Here is a 16,893-nt window from a genome sequence, read left to right as displayed (position 1 = left end):
TTTGAGCTATTCAAGCTTGGATTTTCTGATAAATTTAATACTTATGTTGTTGTTTTTTAAATCAAAAACATTTTCAAATGCTCAATGTTAAAACAGCTAACAAACATTTCACATTTCAGTAAAATAACTGCTCTTCGACTACTTACTAGTCAAGAACATCTCTTCTTGATATTCTTGACTAGATTGCAGAAAAATGTAACTAAAATATGCAAATCCTTTTGACTAATCTTGTATGAACAACACACACAAGATTAAAAGCATTTTGGAGGAGAATAACAGTTTGGTTCTCATTTGCGAAAAATATCTGTGCATACTTTTGCACTCTCTCTCTCTGTGTTCACTGGGCATCTACAGATACCATATGGTCACTCCAATGCTTGATGATGTTCCACACTAGGCCTCGCCATGTAGTCCTGTTGTTTGCCCTTCTGGCAGCCTCAACTCTCTGAAGATCAGTCACTCCACACACGCCATCCATCTCATTGATGGTCTACCCCTGCCTCTTTTTCCAGGAACTTTACCTTCTATTACTGTTCTGAGAAGTCCTCCCTCCATCCTTTCTATGTGTCCAAAATATTTTAACTTTCTTCTGTCAATATCCTTACGGAGCCTTAAAGTTCTACTAATCTTTTCTAACACCCATTCATTTGTACGCCTTTCAGTGTATGATATCCTCAATAGCCTTCTGTAATACCACATCTCAATTCTTCACATTAATAATGGATCCCAGGTACTCGAACTTGCTGACTTCCTCAATTCTTTCTCCATTAAGATACATTTGTTTCTCAAGAGCTTCTCTGTTTGTTTTTCCTTTGAGAACCCATGATCTTTGTCTTGCTAGAATTGAGTTGAAGTCCTCTGTTATTACTGATCTTGTTAACTTTGTCAAGAATTAGTCCTAGTTCTTCCATGTCATTACAAAGGAGTACTGTATCATCAGCATACCTCAGATTACTGATCAATCTACCTCCTATCATAATTCCTGTCCTGAGCTCATCCAATGCTTCATGCATAATGTCCTCTGCATATATACTAAACAAGTGAGGAGAAAGTAAACATCCTTGCCTAACTCCTTTTCCAACTTGAAACCAGTCAGTCAATCCAACACCTGTTCTTACCGTGGCTTGTTGCTCCTTATACAAGTTGGCTATCAACCTGATAGTGTGTTGAGGAAAACCCATTCTTTTCATTACTTCCCACAGTTTCACATGCTCAACACAGTCAAAAGCTTTAGAGTAGTCTAAGAAACACATTACAAGAGGGAGTCTGAATTCTTTATATTTTTCTATGATCTGTCTAAGGCAAAGGATCTGATGTCTGGTGCCCCTACCTTCCTAAAACCTGCTTGTTCCTCGGCCATCTCTGCCTCAACTTTGGCCTTAATCCTATTTACTTTGCACAGCAAATTAAATATTCACAAGTCCATATATGATACACAGTCTAAAAAAAGATCAAGTATTCCTAAAATACTAACTGAAAAAAGCAGACTAGTTACCTCATTTCACCTTCAGATTCCAGAGAAACCTGTATTTGGAAATGCGGACAGACACAAGCAATCATAAATGTTTCCATGCTATATATAGAACTGCATGTTATAAATTTCTGTTTAAAAAAAAAAGTTGCAGCCTATGAGCCTTTGTTAATAACAAAAACTGTTCCCACTCCATGGAGATCAGGAAAATTCTTTTTATACTTTATGAAAGGTGGCAGACAACACATTTTGCAAATGTGTTGTCCACCACCTTTCCTGCAATCCACAGTGTAATGTAGAACTTGCTTCTTGTGGTATGATTAGGTCCCAAACTGATGTTTCACAGCAATTGTATCCTACACTGTGGATCTAGATCTTAACATTTCACCATAATTGCCCCATGTTATAAAGCATTATTATGGAAACACACACCAGTAGAGCCATGACTAAATTCAACATCTGTGGGGTGAACTGGATGGCCAAAATTGTCTTCATTAATAGAACTTCATGCTTTAAAGGAGATGTAGAGCATACTACCAACTTTCTATTGGACATTACAAGTCACAGATGCATTAAAATGGTAATGACCCAAGTCAGGAAAACATGTTCATTTCTATCAATAAAGAAATGTTTTGCTTTTATCTATCCCATAAAGTTTGGTAGGTACTGTATATTAATTTCATGTTTTATTTGATGACAACAGTCCCCCCCCCTCTATTTTCAAAGAATGCATAAGTAAATAATTCTGGTTAACAGAAATCTATATATAATGAGTATGTCAGTGAAATGCCATGCTCTAAGATGAAATTCATTCTGTAAATTTAGGATAATGGCAAAACATACATATCCATATCTGTTATGTCAACTGGTGTGTGACCTTTTCACTTTTTGCTATTTTTTTTTTTTTCCCATCATGATCAATTTCTATGTTTTGCATGAAGATAGGAAGGGTAACAAGAGATGGGAAGGGAGGGAGTGTTGCTGATGATAGCAGGGAAATTATGTCTGCACAAGGTTGAGGTGGTTTTGAGATGGAAGTTGATAAGGTATTACATGTTGCTATAGACTGAGGAATGTTGAGGATATAGACCAAAATGTATAAGCAATTTGGCTTAGAGAGTAAGAGCAGGTTATCATTATTTTAATTATGATGATACTGACTAGAATGAAGAGCTAGCATCAGGGAATAAGGAAAATTAATTCCATGAGTTCTTAAGGGACAACTAGGCAATATGTAATGGATGACATATGATGGGTTGCGTGTCTTCGACCTGATTGTATCATCAGAAGTTGGGCTTGTGAATGGTGTCTAATCTTCCCCCAGCTGGTGAGAGTACCCATGAAGTTATCAACTGCATTATCACCAACCATACAAGAACTTCTGTGAAGAAGGGATATATGCTGCTTGGACACTGATCAAGAGCTTTTAACAGCATCAACATCTGCTAGCAGATAAAATTATTTATAAATTCATTTGAAAAGTTTGTTTACTGTTTTGCACAGTCATCTAATTACTGAATACCCAGATTCTCAAAAGATAAAGCTAAAATATTCTAGATTTAACCATAGCTGTTAGTTTCTCTTAGTCTTTATCAAATATTTTATTTTAAAATATTCATATGCTAGAGTATTAATGCTATTTACCTGAGTTCGTCTTGCCAACAGCTCTAAATAATCAATATCAACTTGGTCAATGATTTTCACAGAATTGTAAATCAACTGTGAACTTATCAGTGTTGCTACAGCAAAAATCTTGGCATCATAGTTTTCAGATACATTGTTGGCAGCAAAACCTAAAAGTGCAAGACTGAAGATTTAAAAGAAATGGCTGCACAAAATATAAAAACAATTCAAAGATGGCTTTAACATGTTAATATAATAATAAATAGAGGCAACTCCCACTAGAGCAAACACTGCTATAATTAACTTGATCTCAAACTATGAAAGTCCCAAAGCTGCTTAGGAAGAATGTTATGTTGAAAGAAATTCACTATGTCAAACTATTCCTGCAGTCTATGAGTCGACTACATAAGAACTTTCTATCCTCAACTTTTTTTCTGATGTTATATTAAAAAATCTCACAGAATCAGCTGAATATTTCTTAGATGGAAATCACTTAAATTATTAAAATTTTTACTTATGTAAATTAGCAATTCAGTTAGAATATACAACACATTTTTAAAAAAAAAAAAAGAAGAATATTTTTGAGATCCAAGCTTTTCTTAACTCATAACATTCATTACTATGTAATAGAAAATTTACAAGTTCTTACAAATCAAATGCATAAAAGATCACAATGCAGTACTAAACAGTAAAATTTTTTAAAGTTTAGACAAAGGAAAATTGTACAGATTGAAAGCTTTCCTCCTCCACCCTCAATGTTCACTCATGCATCAAATTATGAAAAACTTGTTTATTGTAGAGTGTTATGTATTATATAAACTAGGGTGAGGCTCCGACTCATGCATGCTCCAACACACACACACACACACAATAACTAGTACCCTAAAGTGAGGATGAGGAAAAATTTGTCAATTTCAATGCCAATAAAACAAACTTGCCTTATTTTACATGACTGCACTTCACCTCTCCTGAACTTTGAGAATACTCAAATCTCCATGGAAAATCATGGAGATTTGTGTATTCATGGATCTTCCAAATGACCATGGAAGATCCATTGTGCAAATTCCAAATTCACCCTGTCTTAGAATACTGCACTCATATATGGGTAATATATCAAAAATCTCTTTAAATATGCTTGATGCTGTCCAGAAAAGGGCAATTCAATTAATTGGTAATCCCTTCCCCATCTCTCTCAGATTCACTCAAGTTAATCATATGACTTTTCTAATTTATGCCTTTTCTATAGGTATATTTGAGTCACATAGAACTGGTTGACACCATTTTCCACTTTCTCCTCAAACTAAAAACACACAAGCAACTGTTGGTCAACACCCATTCACTATCTAGCTCCAAAACACAGTGAACTGACTTCTCATTCTCCTCTTCTATATATTTTACTTTCTGTGATATGGGACTATCTTCCCTGCATAGTTTCAGAACAACTCCATATATTCAAAAAGCAAATTAACAGGTTCCTTCTTTCTTCCTGAACACATGGTACTGATATGCTATATGAGTTTCATAGCCTCTTATGTGTGGGATTGATATATATATATATATATATATATATATGAGTGTGTAGAATAATGAGTCACTAATGGGCAGGTGATACACAATATACAGCCTCTCTCTAGAGTCAACTCCACCTTGCCCTCATGTGGCCTGTTTCTGTACAAGGTGCTCTAACATACCTAATGAGCATTCTTGCTACATCTTTCTAGTTAGAAGAAATGTCAACTAGGCCAACAAGGTGGTAGATGACCTTCATTGCCTGGTGAAACATCACTTACTCTGCTTACTGGAAAACTGAAGTGGATGTCATATTTGGCCTTTTAGAAGTTCCAGTTTCTGTTTCACTCCTCTCTTCACCATGCAATGTCAGTAATACCCTTCAAGAGGTTACGAAACACATTCAGAGATCCTAAACTTCCATTTTGAGGGTACAACAGTAAAATGGCAGTGTTGCAGGTCAGTTATTATGAGCCTGAACCTTTCAGTAATGAGTCAGGAGAGTTCCCAGTCAGCTGGAATATAATCCAACTACCACATATTTGGTCAGGTCATGCCTGAAAGGGACCAAGTAGTAGTAGTATGTAGGTGATACTGTCAAGTCCATGATATGGCAAGAAGATAGGTGTCATGTTCAAAAGTATCACTTGACATTGCATGTCCCAACTCTATCCTTTCACCTAACTTAAATCAAAAACATACAAAAAACCATGACAGTGTCACTGCAACTGATAAATTTTCCTCTGAAACCTATCTCAACTAAAATGCCAAACCAAATACAACATGCAAAATTATATACTTGGTTCAATCCTTTATCCAAGTATAAGCAAACAAAGTTTGCACCTGAAGTATTTTCAGGACTTGGGCAACTCGTGGTAAAGGTGGTATAAGTTCTGATCACTTGCCTTAGTATCCCATAATGCAAAGCACTTATCCTTATGGGTATGTATAATGCTAAGTATTATGATAAGGGTCACTACCCAGACCGTTTTTGACCTTTATTGAGGTCTCGTCAGTGGGAGACAGACTCAGAGGTGGTGATACTAAGGTGGAAGTAAAGCAGAAGTCATATCACCATATACCAATTGCCAAAAGGTGTAACACCTTATTATTAAAATTCTCTGGATTAGAGATACTAAGGCAAGTGATCAGAACTCATACCACCTATACCACGAGTTGCCCCAGTCCTGAAAATACTTCAGACACAAACTTTGGTTGCTTACACTTGGATAAAGGATTAAACCAAATATATAATTGGTAGCAAAGCCAAGTGAAAAAACTTGCATCAACTATCGCTAATCCAGAGAATTTTAATAATAAGGTGTTGACACCTTCTGGCAACTGGACTATGATGATATGACTTCTGCATTACTTCCACCTTAGTATCACCATCTCTGAGTCTAGCTCCCACTAACGAGACCTCAATAAAGGTCGAAACTGGAGTGGGTAGTGACGCTTTCCATAATGCATAGCATTATATATACCCATAAGGATTTGTGCTTTGCATTATAGGATACTAAGGCAAGTGATCAGAACTTATACCACCTTTATCACAAGTTGCCCAAGTCCTGAAAATACTTCAGGCACAAACATTGTTTGCTTACACTTGGATAAAGGACTAAACCAAATATATAAATGATAGCATAGCCAAGTGAAACAACTTCCAACAACATGCAAAAACATACTAGAACTAAAAAACTCACTTTCATATGTATTTTATTAACATCCACAGCACATAAACAACATACATCACTTAGACATCCAAGACCTGATTTTCTACTCTTGACTGCAACCCAAACTGCAGCCACAGTCCACCTTTAATGTTCAAACTACACACCTCATGATTCAGTTTGCCACAAAGGTGGCACCTGTGATATCTGACATAGCTTGCTAGAAAATGTCTAACTTAGAATCATCTACTTTTAACTTCTAGCACAAGGTTTCCTCGCTCCATTCAGCAATATCATTTGCTGTATTTACCACTCTCCAAATTCCAAAAAACCATTCTGACCTTTTCACTTTCCTATCAACGAAGCTCAACCTTCTGCAAACCAGCTATTCAAATAGCGAAGTCATCTTACTATGTAATTTTAATGCCACCATCTGGCTACATTTTTCAAACACTACTGAGCAAGCTGAAAGATGCAAAGTTTTTGCCATAAATAATTATTATCTAATGCACATCTACCTTCTCTAATTCCTGATAATCCTCTCCACTTTTCCAATATCTGATCTTTTCTTAATCAGTTCTCCTTCCAGATACACCCAGAAGTCATCTCTCCTCTTATGATCTTATGCAAGTTTCCTTTCCCACAGAACACCCTCCATCCAACCACTACCAAGGTACCAAATGGGATGAAACTTGTACTCTTCTATTCCATGGTCTGATTATTGCTTCTGATCTTCTGACCCAAACACCCACTCTGAGCAAGCCACAGAAATTATCCTCACTGGCATGAAGGCTTTCATCCTTGCTACCCCAAATTCTTGTACACTTGCCAAACCCTGGTTCAACGAAAGATGCACCAAAGAAGTTTAAGAAAAAACTTAGCTTAATTTAATGAAATGGCTTGCAACTAACCCAGCTTCATACTCAGCCTAATCTGAAGCATGCAATAAATGCAAAACGAAGCAAATTCAAATCTGACTTCATGAAGGCTAAAAGCAGAAAACTCACTTCCAGTTCAAATGGAAGTTGTACCTTCTGATCTCTTGCAAAGACTATCAGATGCAACTTCTGCCCATCTGCACTTCCACCTCTCTCATCCAGACAGCACTACTGTTACTACACCTAAAGACAAAGCTAACCTCCTGGCATCACTCTTTTCCTCCAAATACTGAATAAATGACCAAAGCAAATTGCCTCCTACTATAACAGAAACTGAGCCAATGTACTTCCTGTGGTTTTTGTTTGGCAAAAAGGCATCAGAAGAATACTACACAATCTGGTCACCAGAGGCTTCTTCTCCTGATGTTCTCCAACTGTAGTCAAATGTCATGTTGGCAATTATTCCAACTTATGGAAGCAAGCATTTATCACACATATCTCAAGAAATGGAATAAAAGTCAGCTGTCAAACTACTACCAAATGATTACCATCACCTTGACTATCTTCAAAATAATAAGTCATCAACAGTCAACTTCTCTATTATCTAGAGATCCACCAGTTAATTAGTGACTACTAGTAGGGATTTCACCAATCTAGGTCAAGATCCAGCTAGACATATAACACAGAAAGGTTAAGAGAAACATTTGCTGTTACTCTTGACATTTCCAGGATTTTGATCATGTCTGGCACTAAAGCCTCCCAAGCAAATTGCCTTCCTTTACTCTACTTGCCACCCTTTGGTCACTTGCTGCTACTCTCTTGTCACTCATGATGGATGACATCCTCTTTTCAAGCTTTGTCACCAATGCAGGAATGTTATGGGATCTTTTCAGTCACCTATCCTCTTTCTCCTATACATAAACAACCAACTTTCAATCACCACCAATCCTATCTACAACTTATGTGATGATAGCACACTCCAGTCATTCTACTGATTTGCAATATGCAATCAGTGCCTTGAACACTGGCCTCCATAACATCTTTCAATATAGCAAGGACACCCTTATCATTTTCAGTACCACCAAAACATAGTCCCATCTTTTCTCTCACAAAAGGATTCTCAGCTCACCTTTTCTTACCATCAATAATACAAAATCACCAAACAGCATCGGATCTTTCAGACGCTTGAGCTTTCATTTACCTCCAACTTCTCCTAACATAAATGCATCACATCAATGGTTTCCTCAGCATCTAAAAAACTAGGAATTTCTTTTGTTCAAAGTGCTATTTTTCACCCAACTAGCTATTAATTATATAAATCTCAAATCTACCTATCATTAGAATACTGTTCATATGTTTGGGATGGCTCTTAAAACCTCCATAAAAATGCTCAACACTGTCCAATTCACAGATGTACTATTTCAGCCATGTCTTTTCTACAGATATTTCCATGGTCACTGCTCCACTGCACTGACAATCACCATTCCTCCATTATCTGTTGGGCCAGTTGAAGCAAGAGCAGCTGTCCAAAATTTCTTTTGAGTACAACTACAAACATTGAACCACTTTGTCTTCCTCATTTAGTCTGATTTCTGTCCTCCAGAACAGCATTTTTCATGAAGTGTTTCCCAACATCTACAATTACCACCTCTTCAAGAAAAATATCAATAGATTTTTTTCTTTCTCAGTCTGCATCCCATATGTGGCCATGGCATATACTATAAGTTCTTCTGCCTCTTATGTACTGGATTAAAAAAAATCCCTGAGTGATGAAAATACTACAAAAATGTGTTTATAACTGAATCTATATCTGAGATGCTAACTGTATGTAAAATATCTTGTAATAAAAATTTTAATTAGATGTTACCTACCTTCAGTATCCAAAAAAATTACAGATAATTTCTCTCCAGAAGTCATCTCATAAACTACAGGCTGCAAAATTAAGAGTATTTAAATTGTATATGTAGCATGATAAAGAAAAGTTCTACTTCATCCTTTCCACTACAAGTACACATTATGAAAATTCACAAAGTACTAATTATTTTTCTAAAATAATGACAGCTTATCTGTTCATTCTCCTCTCAACACAAAAAAATTATAAAATATTAGATAAAAAGTTGCACACACACACACACACACACACACACACACACACACACACACACACACATATATATATAATGTGTGTGTGTGTGTGTGTGTGTGTGGTAGATGCATTCCAGAAAAAAAGTTTCTTAAATTAAAACTGCAAAAATCAAGAGCTAATTTTCCATAAGAAAATGTTTTCTTATGGAAAATTAAGAAAGTGGTTTCAGAGAATTACAGATACTTATTTATAGGAAATGTTTTTCTTAGTTTGTTGAAAGGATTACTTCATATTTCATAATTAAATTTAAAACAAAATCTAGACAATTATATGATCTAGTTCCTTATCTCTTCCTTTGATGAATAGGAAGATTCTTCACTGCCTGAACAAAATAAGCTTTGATGATCTTGACAATGTGCGAGAACATGCAGTGGTATTTATTGTTATACTCAGTTTAAAATATTTTATCATCAAATGTTTTGGGTAATAATAACAAAGGATACACTAACTACAAAGCATAATGTTTAATGAGAAGACAGAGTTCTGAAGTAAATAGTGACTACAATGAAACAAAGCATGCTTCTTCATTCCTACACAAAGTGCCCTGACTACCATGTGAAGCTGTAGGCAGCATGTGATGGAGAGAACACAAGAATCAAGATTTTTGGATTAGATCATGGCATCACACATTATACAACTCTGACTGTGATGTCATCCTTGCTCCCACTAGTGAAAATGACTACGTAGCCATGACCTGCAAAATGAATAAATATACAGAAGTATGAAGGAGAAAAAAATTTATGTGTAATTATAATGCAAGTGATTAAAACTGACTTAGAACCAGTCTTCCCTAAGAATAAGTCTTCAATGTATAAAAAAAAAACCTCAACAGGTCCTTCTCTTCATCATTTGCTCACACATAACACTGATATAGGAGCAAATATTCCAGATGTGCTGGGTGTGCAGTGCACACCCACAAAATAGCAATATCATAGATATTATATTTTTATTTTTGCATTTATTCCTGTTAAAACTCCCCTATTTGTTTCCTGGTATTGTGCGATTACTACAATTAAATTACAATACACTAATGCCTAATGAAGAGGACACTTTGATGTGTAAACAATTCATCACATTTGTGTTAATAGCTCGGGTGTGCAGTCACAAATATAGATACCTTTGAGCTCTTTACACAGACATGCAGATGGCTCAGCATATCAAATTCTTGGTGTTCCAGTGGTTTAAAACAGCACAGAAGACAAGGCAGAGTGTGTGGCAAGACAAATAGCACTCAGAAGTTGTTAGCGGCTGTGAATAATTATATTGTGTGAAACAATCCAATTGAACATTGTCATTTGTAATGAGTTACTGTTTTTCTGAGTTTCATCTGTTTTATAAGTGTGAAATGACATGTTTATGACACTAATATAGACAAGATTTTAATACATATTTAAAATTTCTATAAATAATTTATAACTTTTTTGTCCATATTTACAATGGGAAATAGTGTTGACGATGTACTGAATGTTCCATTTTATGCCAGAGCTTTCGAGGATTGTATGATTAGTTGAATTAAGTTGGAATCTGTGTATAGTAAGTAAAATTAGTTATTTCAGAATTTCTTTGGTTCAATCCAGAAAAATAACAATTTCCCAAGTGATTACTTTCTCTGATTTCTGTGTGTATGATATGGCTGTATTTAAAAATCATATCAAAATTCAAATTACTCATGTCTCACTTTAGTATTTGCCAATGATAATCTAACTACCATGGGATCCATAGGGGCCTCATGCCAGTCCCAAGCCTGGATAAAGGAGGAGGGTCGGTCAGGTGAGTGTCAATGCTCTGACTGTAAAGAAAAAAAAACTATTATCTGATGCCTATACGATCAACAGTTAAAAGATACCAGCTTGGACGTCACCAGGATGAACAAGGTCCGTGGATACCAATCAAGCGTTCGGGGTTGGATCCAAAAGTGGGATACCGAAAGGAAACAAACTGAAACTGACAGAACTATTATCAGTAGGAACATGGAATGTATGGACACTTTAGATGTCAGGAAAACTAGAATTACTTTGTGAGGAAATGAAGAGATATCGGTGTGATATACTGGGACTAGCAGAGATGTGAAGGACGACATCAGGAGAGATAAATGGATGCAAAGTCATATGGTCAGGGTGTGACATCAAGCATGAAACAGAAATTGGTTTCCTTCTTAACAAAAAATCTAGACTGGCACTGATAAGCTACAATTCAGTTAATGAACAAATCATAGTAAGATTTCAAGCAAAACCATTCAAATCAATAGTCCAGATATATGTACCCACATTTGACAGCACAGATGAGGATATTGACTTATTTTACAAAGATCTGACAGAGACAATAGAAACAATGCCAAAGTAAGATGTAGTAATTATTGAAGAAGATTGGAATGCCAAAGTTGGAATAGAAAATTATGGTTGGGAAAGTGTCATGAGAAAATGTGATTTTGGAAAAAGAAATGAACAAGGTGAAAAAAATGTTAGAATTTGCTGTGGACCACAAGATGACGATCTGTAACACAAGATTCCAGAAAAAGGAGTGTAGAAAATGGATGTAGTGATCAAACGATGGGAAATCCATGAACATGACTGATATGATTACGATTAAAAGAAGATGGATAACATCAGTACAGCAGTGTCAAATTTTTCAAGGAGCAGATATAGATTCGGATCATAGTTTAGTGATTGCAAACATCAAATTGAAATTAAAAAGAAAACATAAACCCCATTATCAGAAATGAAGAGATATAGCAAGAATAAGTGAAGCAGAAATAGGAAGAAGGTACAGAACAATGTTGGAAGAGAAACTTAAAAGTGTGGACAAAGAAAAAATTCAAATTTAAGAGTGAAAGGAGTAATGAAGATGATAGAAGATGCAGTTGTAGAAACAGTACCAGAAGAAGAGAAGATCAAGAAGAAGTGGATTAGACAAGAAACACTGAAGTTAGTACAGGTGCAGAGAATGTTGAAGATAAAAGGTGACACATCAGAACAAATAGAGGAGCAATATAGAAAACAGTGTAATGAGATGAAGAAAGCAGTCAGAATGGATAAGATGAAATGGTTAGAAGCTCAATGCGATAATATAGAACAGCACTATGGAGAGCATAGAACTAGGGAAGTGTACAAAATGTGGCAACCAAAACAGAGTCCAATTAAAGATGAAAAAGGCAAAGTACCAATAAATAAAGATAAAATTGTACAGCAGTGGACAAAATACTGTAGTGAGATATGAAGAAAAACTAGATTTAAATGGAGTTGGGAAACTGATTGAAGAATTGAAGCAGATATCACCACCAGGCAACAAATATGACATGGACATTTTAAGAGGAGAGATAGAAAAAGCAATAGGATGGTTAAAACACAATAAGAGTCCTGGAAATTATAACATCACTGGAGAAATTACTATTACAGGTATCTCCATGGAGTCAGTAGACTCATCACGGGTCTACGGGTCTATAAAATTATAGAGACCCAAACTATCAAAACAATATCATATCTCTTCTTGAATTCATTTACAGATGAAGAACTCACAACTGAGTCAAGAATGCATTCCACTCATTCACCACCCACCAGCTGAAAAATCTAGTTCTCTCACCCTTGTTAACCACACTTTTCCTTAATTTTCAGGGATGACCTCTTGTTCTTCCATCACTATCACACAGCTGAAATATTTCCCCTGCATCAATCTTATAAAAACCATTTAGTAATTTAAATGTTTCTATCATATCCCCTCTTCTCCACCTCAACCAACCTCTGCAATCCACAAGCTCTCAATGTAGGAAGCATTTTTTACATCACTCACCAACTTAGTCACTCTCCTCTAAATGGTGACAAAAGTATGATTATAGAAATGCACCAACTATGTAATATGTTATGGAAGGAATGAAGGGAAAATGCCAGAGGAATGGGTGAAATCGATATTAGTGATATTATATAAAGGAAATAAGCTGGAATGTAAAAATTATAGAACAATTGCTTTGATAAGTCACCTTGGTGATGATGATGATACTGACAGAAAGATTGAGAACACAATTGGAAGAATACCTTGCAGATGAGCAAGCAGGATTTAGGAAAGACAGAAGTACAATTCAACAAAATCTGACAATGCAGTTAATAACAGAGAAAGCTAGGAGAAAAAACAAAAACACATATACTTGCTTTGTTGATTTTCAGAAGGCATTTGACAATATCAACCAGAAAGTGACATTAACAGTGCTAGAACCCTACGGAATTGACAGAAAATTAAAAGCTAAATTAAAAGATGTTTATAAGAATGCAGTTGCAGCAGTAAGAATAAGTGATGATTTGGAGAAATAGTTTAGAATGAGCAGAGATACTAGACGGGGGGGGGGAACCAATATCACCAAGCATTTTCATCGTGCATTTAGAAAGAGCAATGGATAAAATGAAGGAAGATGCAAAAGGAATATCAGTATATGGGATGGGAATTAATCTGAGATTTGCAGATGTTATTATTGAAGAAGATGAAAGAGAACTACAAAAAACATTGAAACTGTTAAATGAGGAAGGGAAGAGATTTGGGCTTGTTATGAACATAGAAAAAACAAAGACGATGATATTTGGTGAGAAGAACATGAAACAAAAGATAGATACGAGTGGATGGAATCGATACAGAAAATGTACATATTTGGGAAGTAAAATGACGTATGATTTGGACTGTAAAAAAGAAACAAAGATCAGCATTGTAAAGGGAAGAACAAATCTGAAGGCCATGGATAACATCTGGAAAAGTAAAGTGATAAGCCTGCAAATGAAACTAAGAGTACTAGAAACATGCATCTTTAGCAGTGTACTGTATGGATCTGAAACATAGGTAATAAATAAGGAATCAAGGAAAAGAATTTTGACATTTGATAGAACTTGTTACAGGAAGATTCTAAGAATGGGATGGGTACAGAAAATCACAAATCAAGAGAAAATCGCATATCTCTATTGAAAGATACAACCAAAGGAGAATCTAATGCAGAATGAACGTGGACCAAAAGATAAAGACATTCATTTTTGGTATTATGAATGCTGTAAACAGAAGAGGTAGACCATACAGAGAATGGATAGATGACAAAGGATTGATGTGGAATGAGTTTATAGAAACTGCAACACTGTGCACCAGACAAAGAAAAGTGGAAGAAGATAGTGAAGGAGGCATCAGACACCAATGGCAGTGAGCTCATGGTTCATCATGATGATGATGATGAATGATAATCTAATCTCAACACGAAGCATAAACCCTTTGTGCATCTCATAAACAATGCATGTGAAGCATAGATGTTGTTCATTTGACCTTTATGCTTTATTAATTAATCTTCAAACAGTCAAAGTCATCCTGCAATTAACTGCACTGGCCAATTAAGATGAGCATTGATAGACTAGGCACTCTTAAAACTTTCACATATTAATAAAAATGCAATCATACAGTCAAATTGACATGAATTTTGTAGTGCGAGTTACATAAGCCACATGACAGCACATCCAACCTAAATAAGCATGCGATGCTACTGTACTGATACTATATAGTTTACCATGGATGAAAGAATTTGAACGAGAGAAAAATCAGTAGTACATGGCAGTTAAGAAATATCTGTTACGTCGTGGTTTTCTTTAAATCTAAGTTACTATTATCCCCCTCTTGTGCCAACTAAGAATGAGATCGCCAGTCTATCTCTCTGGGGCTGTCTCCTTTTCAAACTCTGACAAATTTGTTTGTTCCAGCTGCACCAGTCAGAGTCCTAGGACAGAAGAATTCTTGCTCAGAGAAATTTTCCCAGAGTTTTAACAGCTACCTAAATTCGTTAAATATATATATAGTGTCTGTAGAGATCTCAGTTTGCAGTCATGGCCCTATCCTTTCTAATTATTCTATACCTTCCCCTTAAGCATAAGTTCAAACTTTTATGAATGGTAAATTAGTCTCGTGCTCAAGCAAAACTCAGGCTTACATAGTAAAACATGTTTATTAAAGATCTAATGAGTTTAGAATTAGGTTTAAACATATCAAAAGCTTATTAAAATACCTATACTAAATCAACTGACAATCAACCTCTGGTCAATTAAAACACACTTAGCATGGGAAAATACAAGTTTACAAATTTGTATAGATGTAGATTGACCTAATTAATTGACCCGTGTGTCAATTAATTAGGTCATTAATTAATTGACACACGCTAACACAGACCCCACCATATTAATTAGGTCTCACACACGAACTTAAGTCCTCCGATTACCAGTCCAATGGAGCTAACAAGTCACATGCATGTAAGTCATTCAAAAGATTCTCTAGGCAATTGTCCGTTTTTCTTCCAACTAGAAATTGATTCACCCCTTTCCTCTAATGCTAATTGTTAATAAAATAAGAGAATTCTGTACATTACCACCGCCGCATGAGGTTACTGTGTCCCCTTTGTCCATCCTTTACTGTTAGATACTTTACTACTTCAGTGGGTTGCGTCCACATGGAGGTCACTTCACTCGTCATGTACAACCATTTTCTGCACTCTGCTGGGCAAACGCTCATCTCGCTGGTCACTATCATTAGACTGCCCGTTTCCCTGGAAGAACTTTCCGTTGTCTCATTCCAGTATCACTTCTACCAATGGCCTGAGAGTCGGTGGATGCTGTCATCTTGCATACAGCTTGCCCAATACTTGCCAGTCAGCAACGGGGAAAAACTTGTCCGATGCCGTAGAATTCCCTTCTGCTGGTCAGCATCGTGGGTCCGAATCAAAAACAGGGACAGAAAAAATGGGGGGGGGTTGAAACCCACATTTATTATCTCTTGTTGTGCCCTCTTTTCGTTGCAGAAGTTTTCTCACGGAGCCTTCTTATTGGTCCTTAAGTTGTTTAGGCACAACTCTTCTCCTCAAGAGCACTCTTTTCGGGGAACGCAATCTCAATTCACTTTCCACGAATGCCTTCGCTTCGGACGTTACGCTTATCGTGAGTAATTAACACGCGACCTTTGGACTTTTGTTTGCATTGACATAGATTTTGCATAGAGTATTTTTCTTACTAGTGTTTTCAAACAACAATAATTCTATCTAGACAGAAATAATCCTTTTTTTTTGTACTTCATTTTAAGGTAATTCAATTATGTTTCTCTATTAACAATTTGTTTCGTTACTAACAGTAAAAGTATTTCTTGTTTATTATTGTATTCTTGTTAAATCTTGAATGAATGATCCTTTTGATGAAAAGGTCCTTATTCAAGATCTAACAAGCTGCAAGAGTAATTTAAGACTCAAATGAGGATAGAACTAATGACAAAGACAAAACTGGAACACGAGAGGAGCCTAATGCTGCAATCCAAGTAAAATCCCAAGGAATTCCTTCATTAAGTGGTCAGTGGGAGAAGAAATGACTGGACGAATAACCATGCTAGACAGAACCAATGGTAGTGACCAATGCGGATGATACTGGACTGACAGTATATGATCACTTTATTGAGTATTCAAACCTGGTAAAGCAAGTTTTATTTCTAAAGGGATGAGGAGGATTGAAGGCTTAAAAGAGCATAAAGAGAATGTATTTGAAATATGAAGTAATATATACGTCAGTATTTCATTAGATATAGTATATACTAATGAAATTTCACCAC

The 16,893-nt window shown here is 35.9% G+C and overlaps 1 protein-coding gene across 4 annotated transcripts in view; it reads right to left on the bottom strand.

Annotated features, from left to right (window-relative positions):
* Positions 1–16,893, bottom strand: part of LOC150098408 (uncharacterized) — a 255,884-nt gene that overhangs the window by 200,698 nt on the left and 38,293 nt on the right. For all 4 annotated transcript variants that reach the window (XR_016549455.1, XR_016549454.1, XR_016549456.1 and 1 more), the window contains exons 4-5: positions 9,023–9,083; positions 3,116–3,264 (exon numbers count right to left, since the gene is read on the bottom strand). Coding sequence is in view for 1 of the 4 variants with exons in the window: in XM_090404682.1 (XP_090260808.1) it covers positions 3,116–3,264; positions 9,023–9,083 (210 nt within the window). In the remaining 3 variants the exon portion in view is untranslated. The remainder of the gene's footprint in view (positions 1–3,115; positions 3,265–9,022; positions 9,084–16,893) is intronic.

The sequence above is a fragment of the Typopeltis vanoorti genome, chromosome 15 (assembly GCF_054136105.1).
Source record: "Typopeltis vanoorti isolate ZY-2024b chromosome 15, IOZ_Tvanoo_1.0, whole genome shotgun sequence".
NCBI classification, from domain to species: Eukaryota; Metazoa; Arthropoda; class Arachnida; order Uropygi; family Thelyphonidae; genus Typopeltis; species Typopeltis vanoorti.
This window is presented reverse-complemented; position numbering and strand designations above follow the sequence as displayed.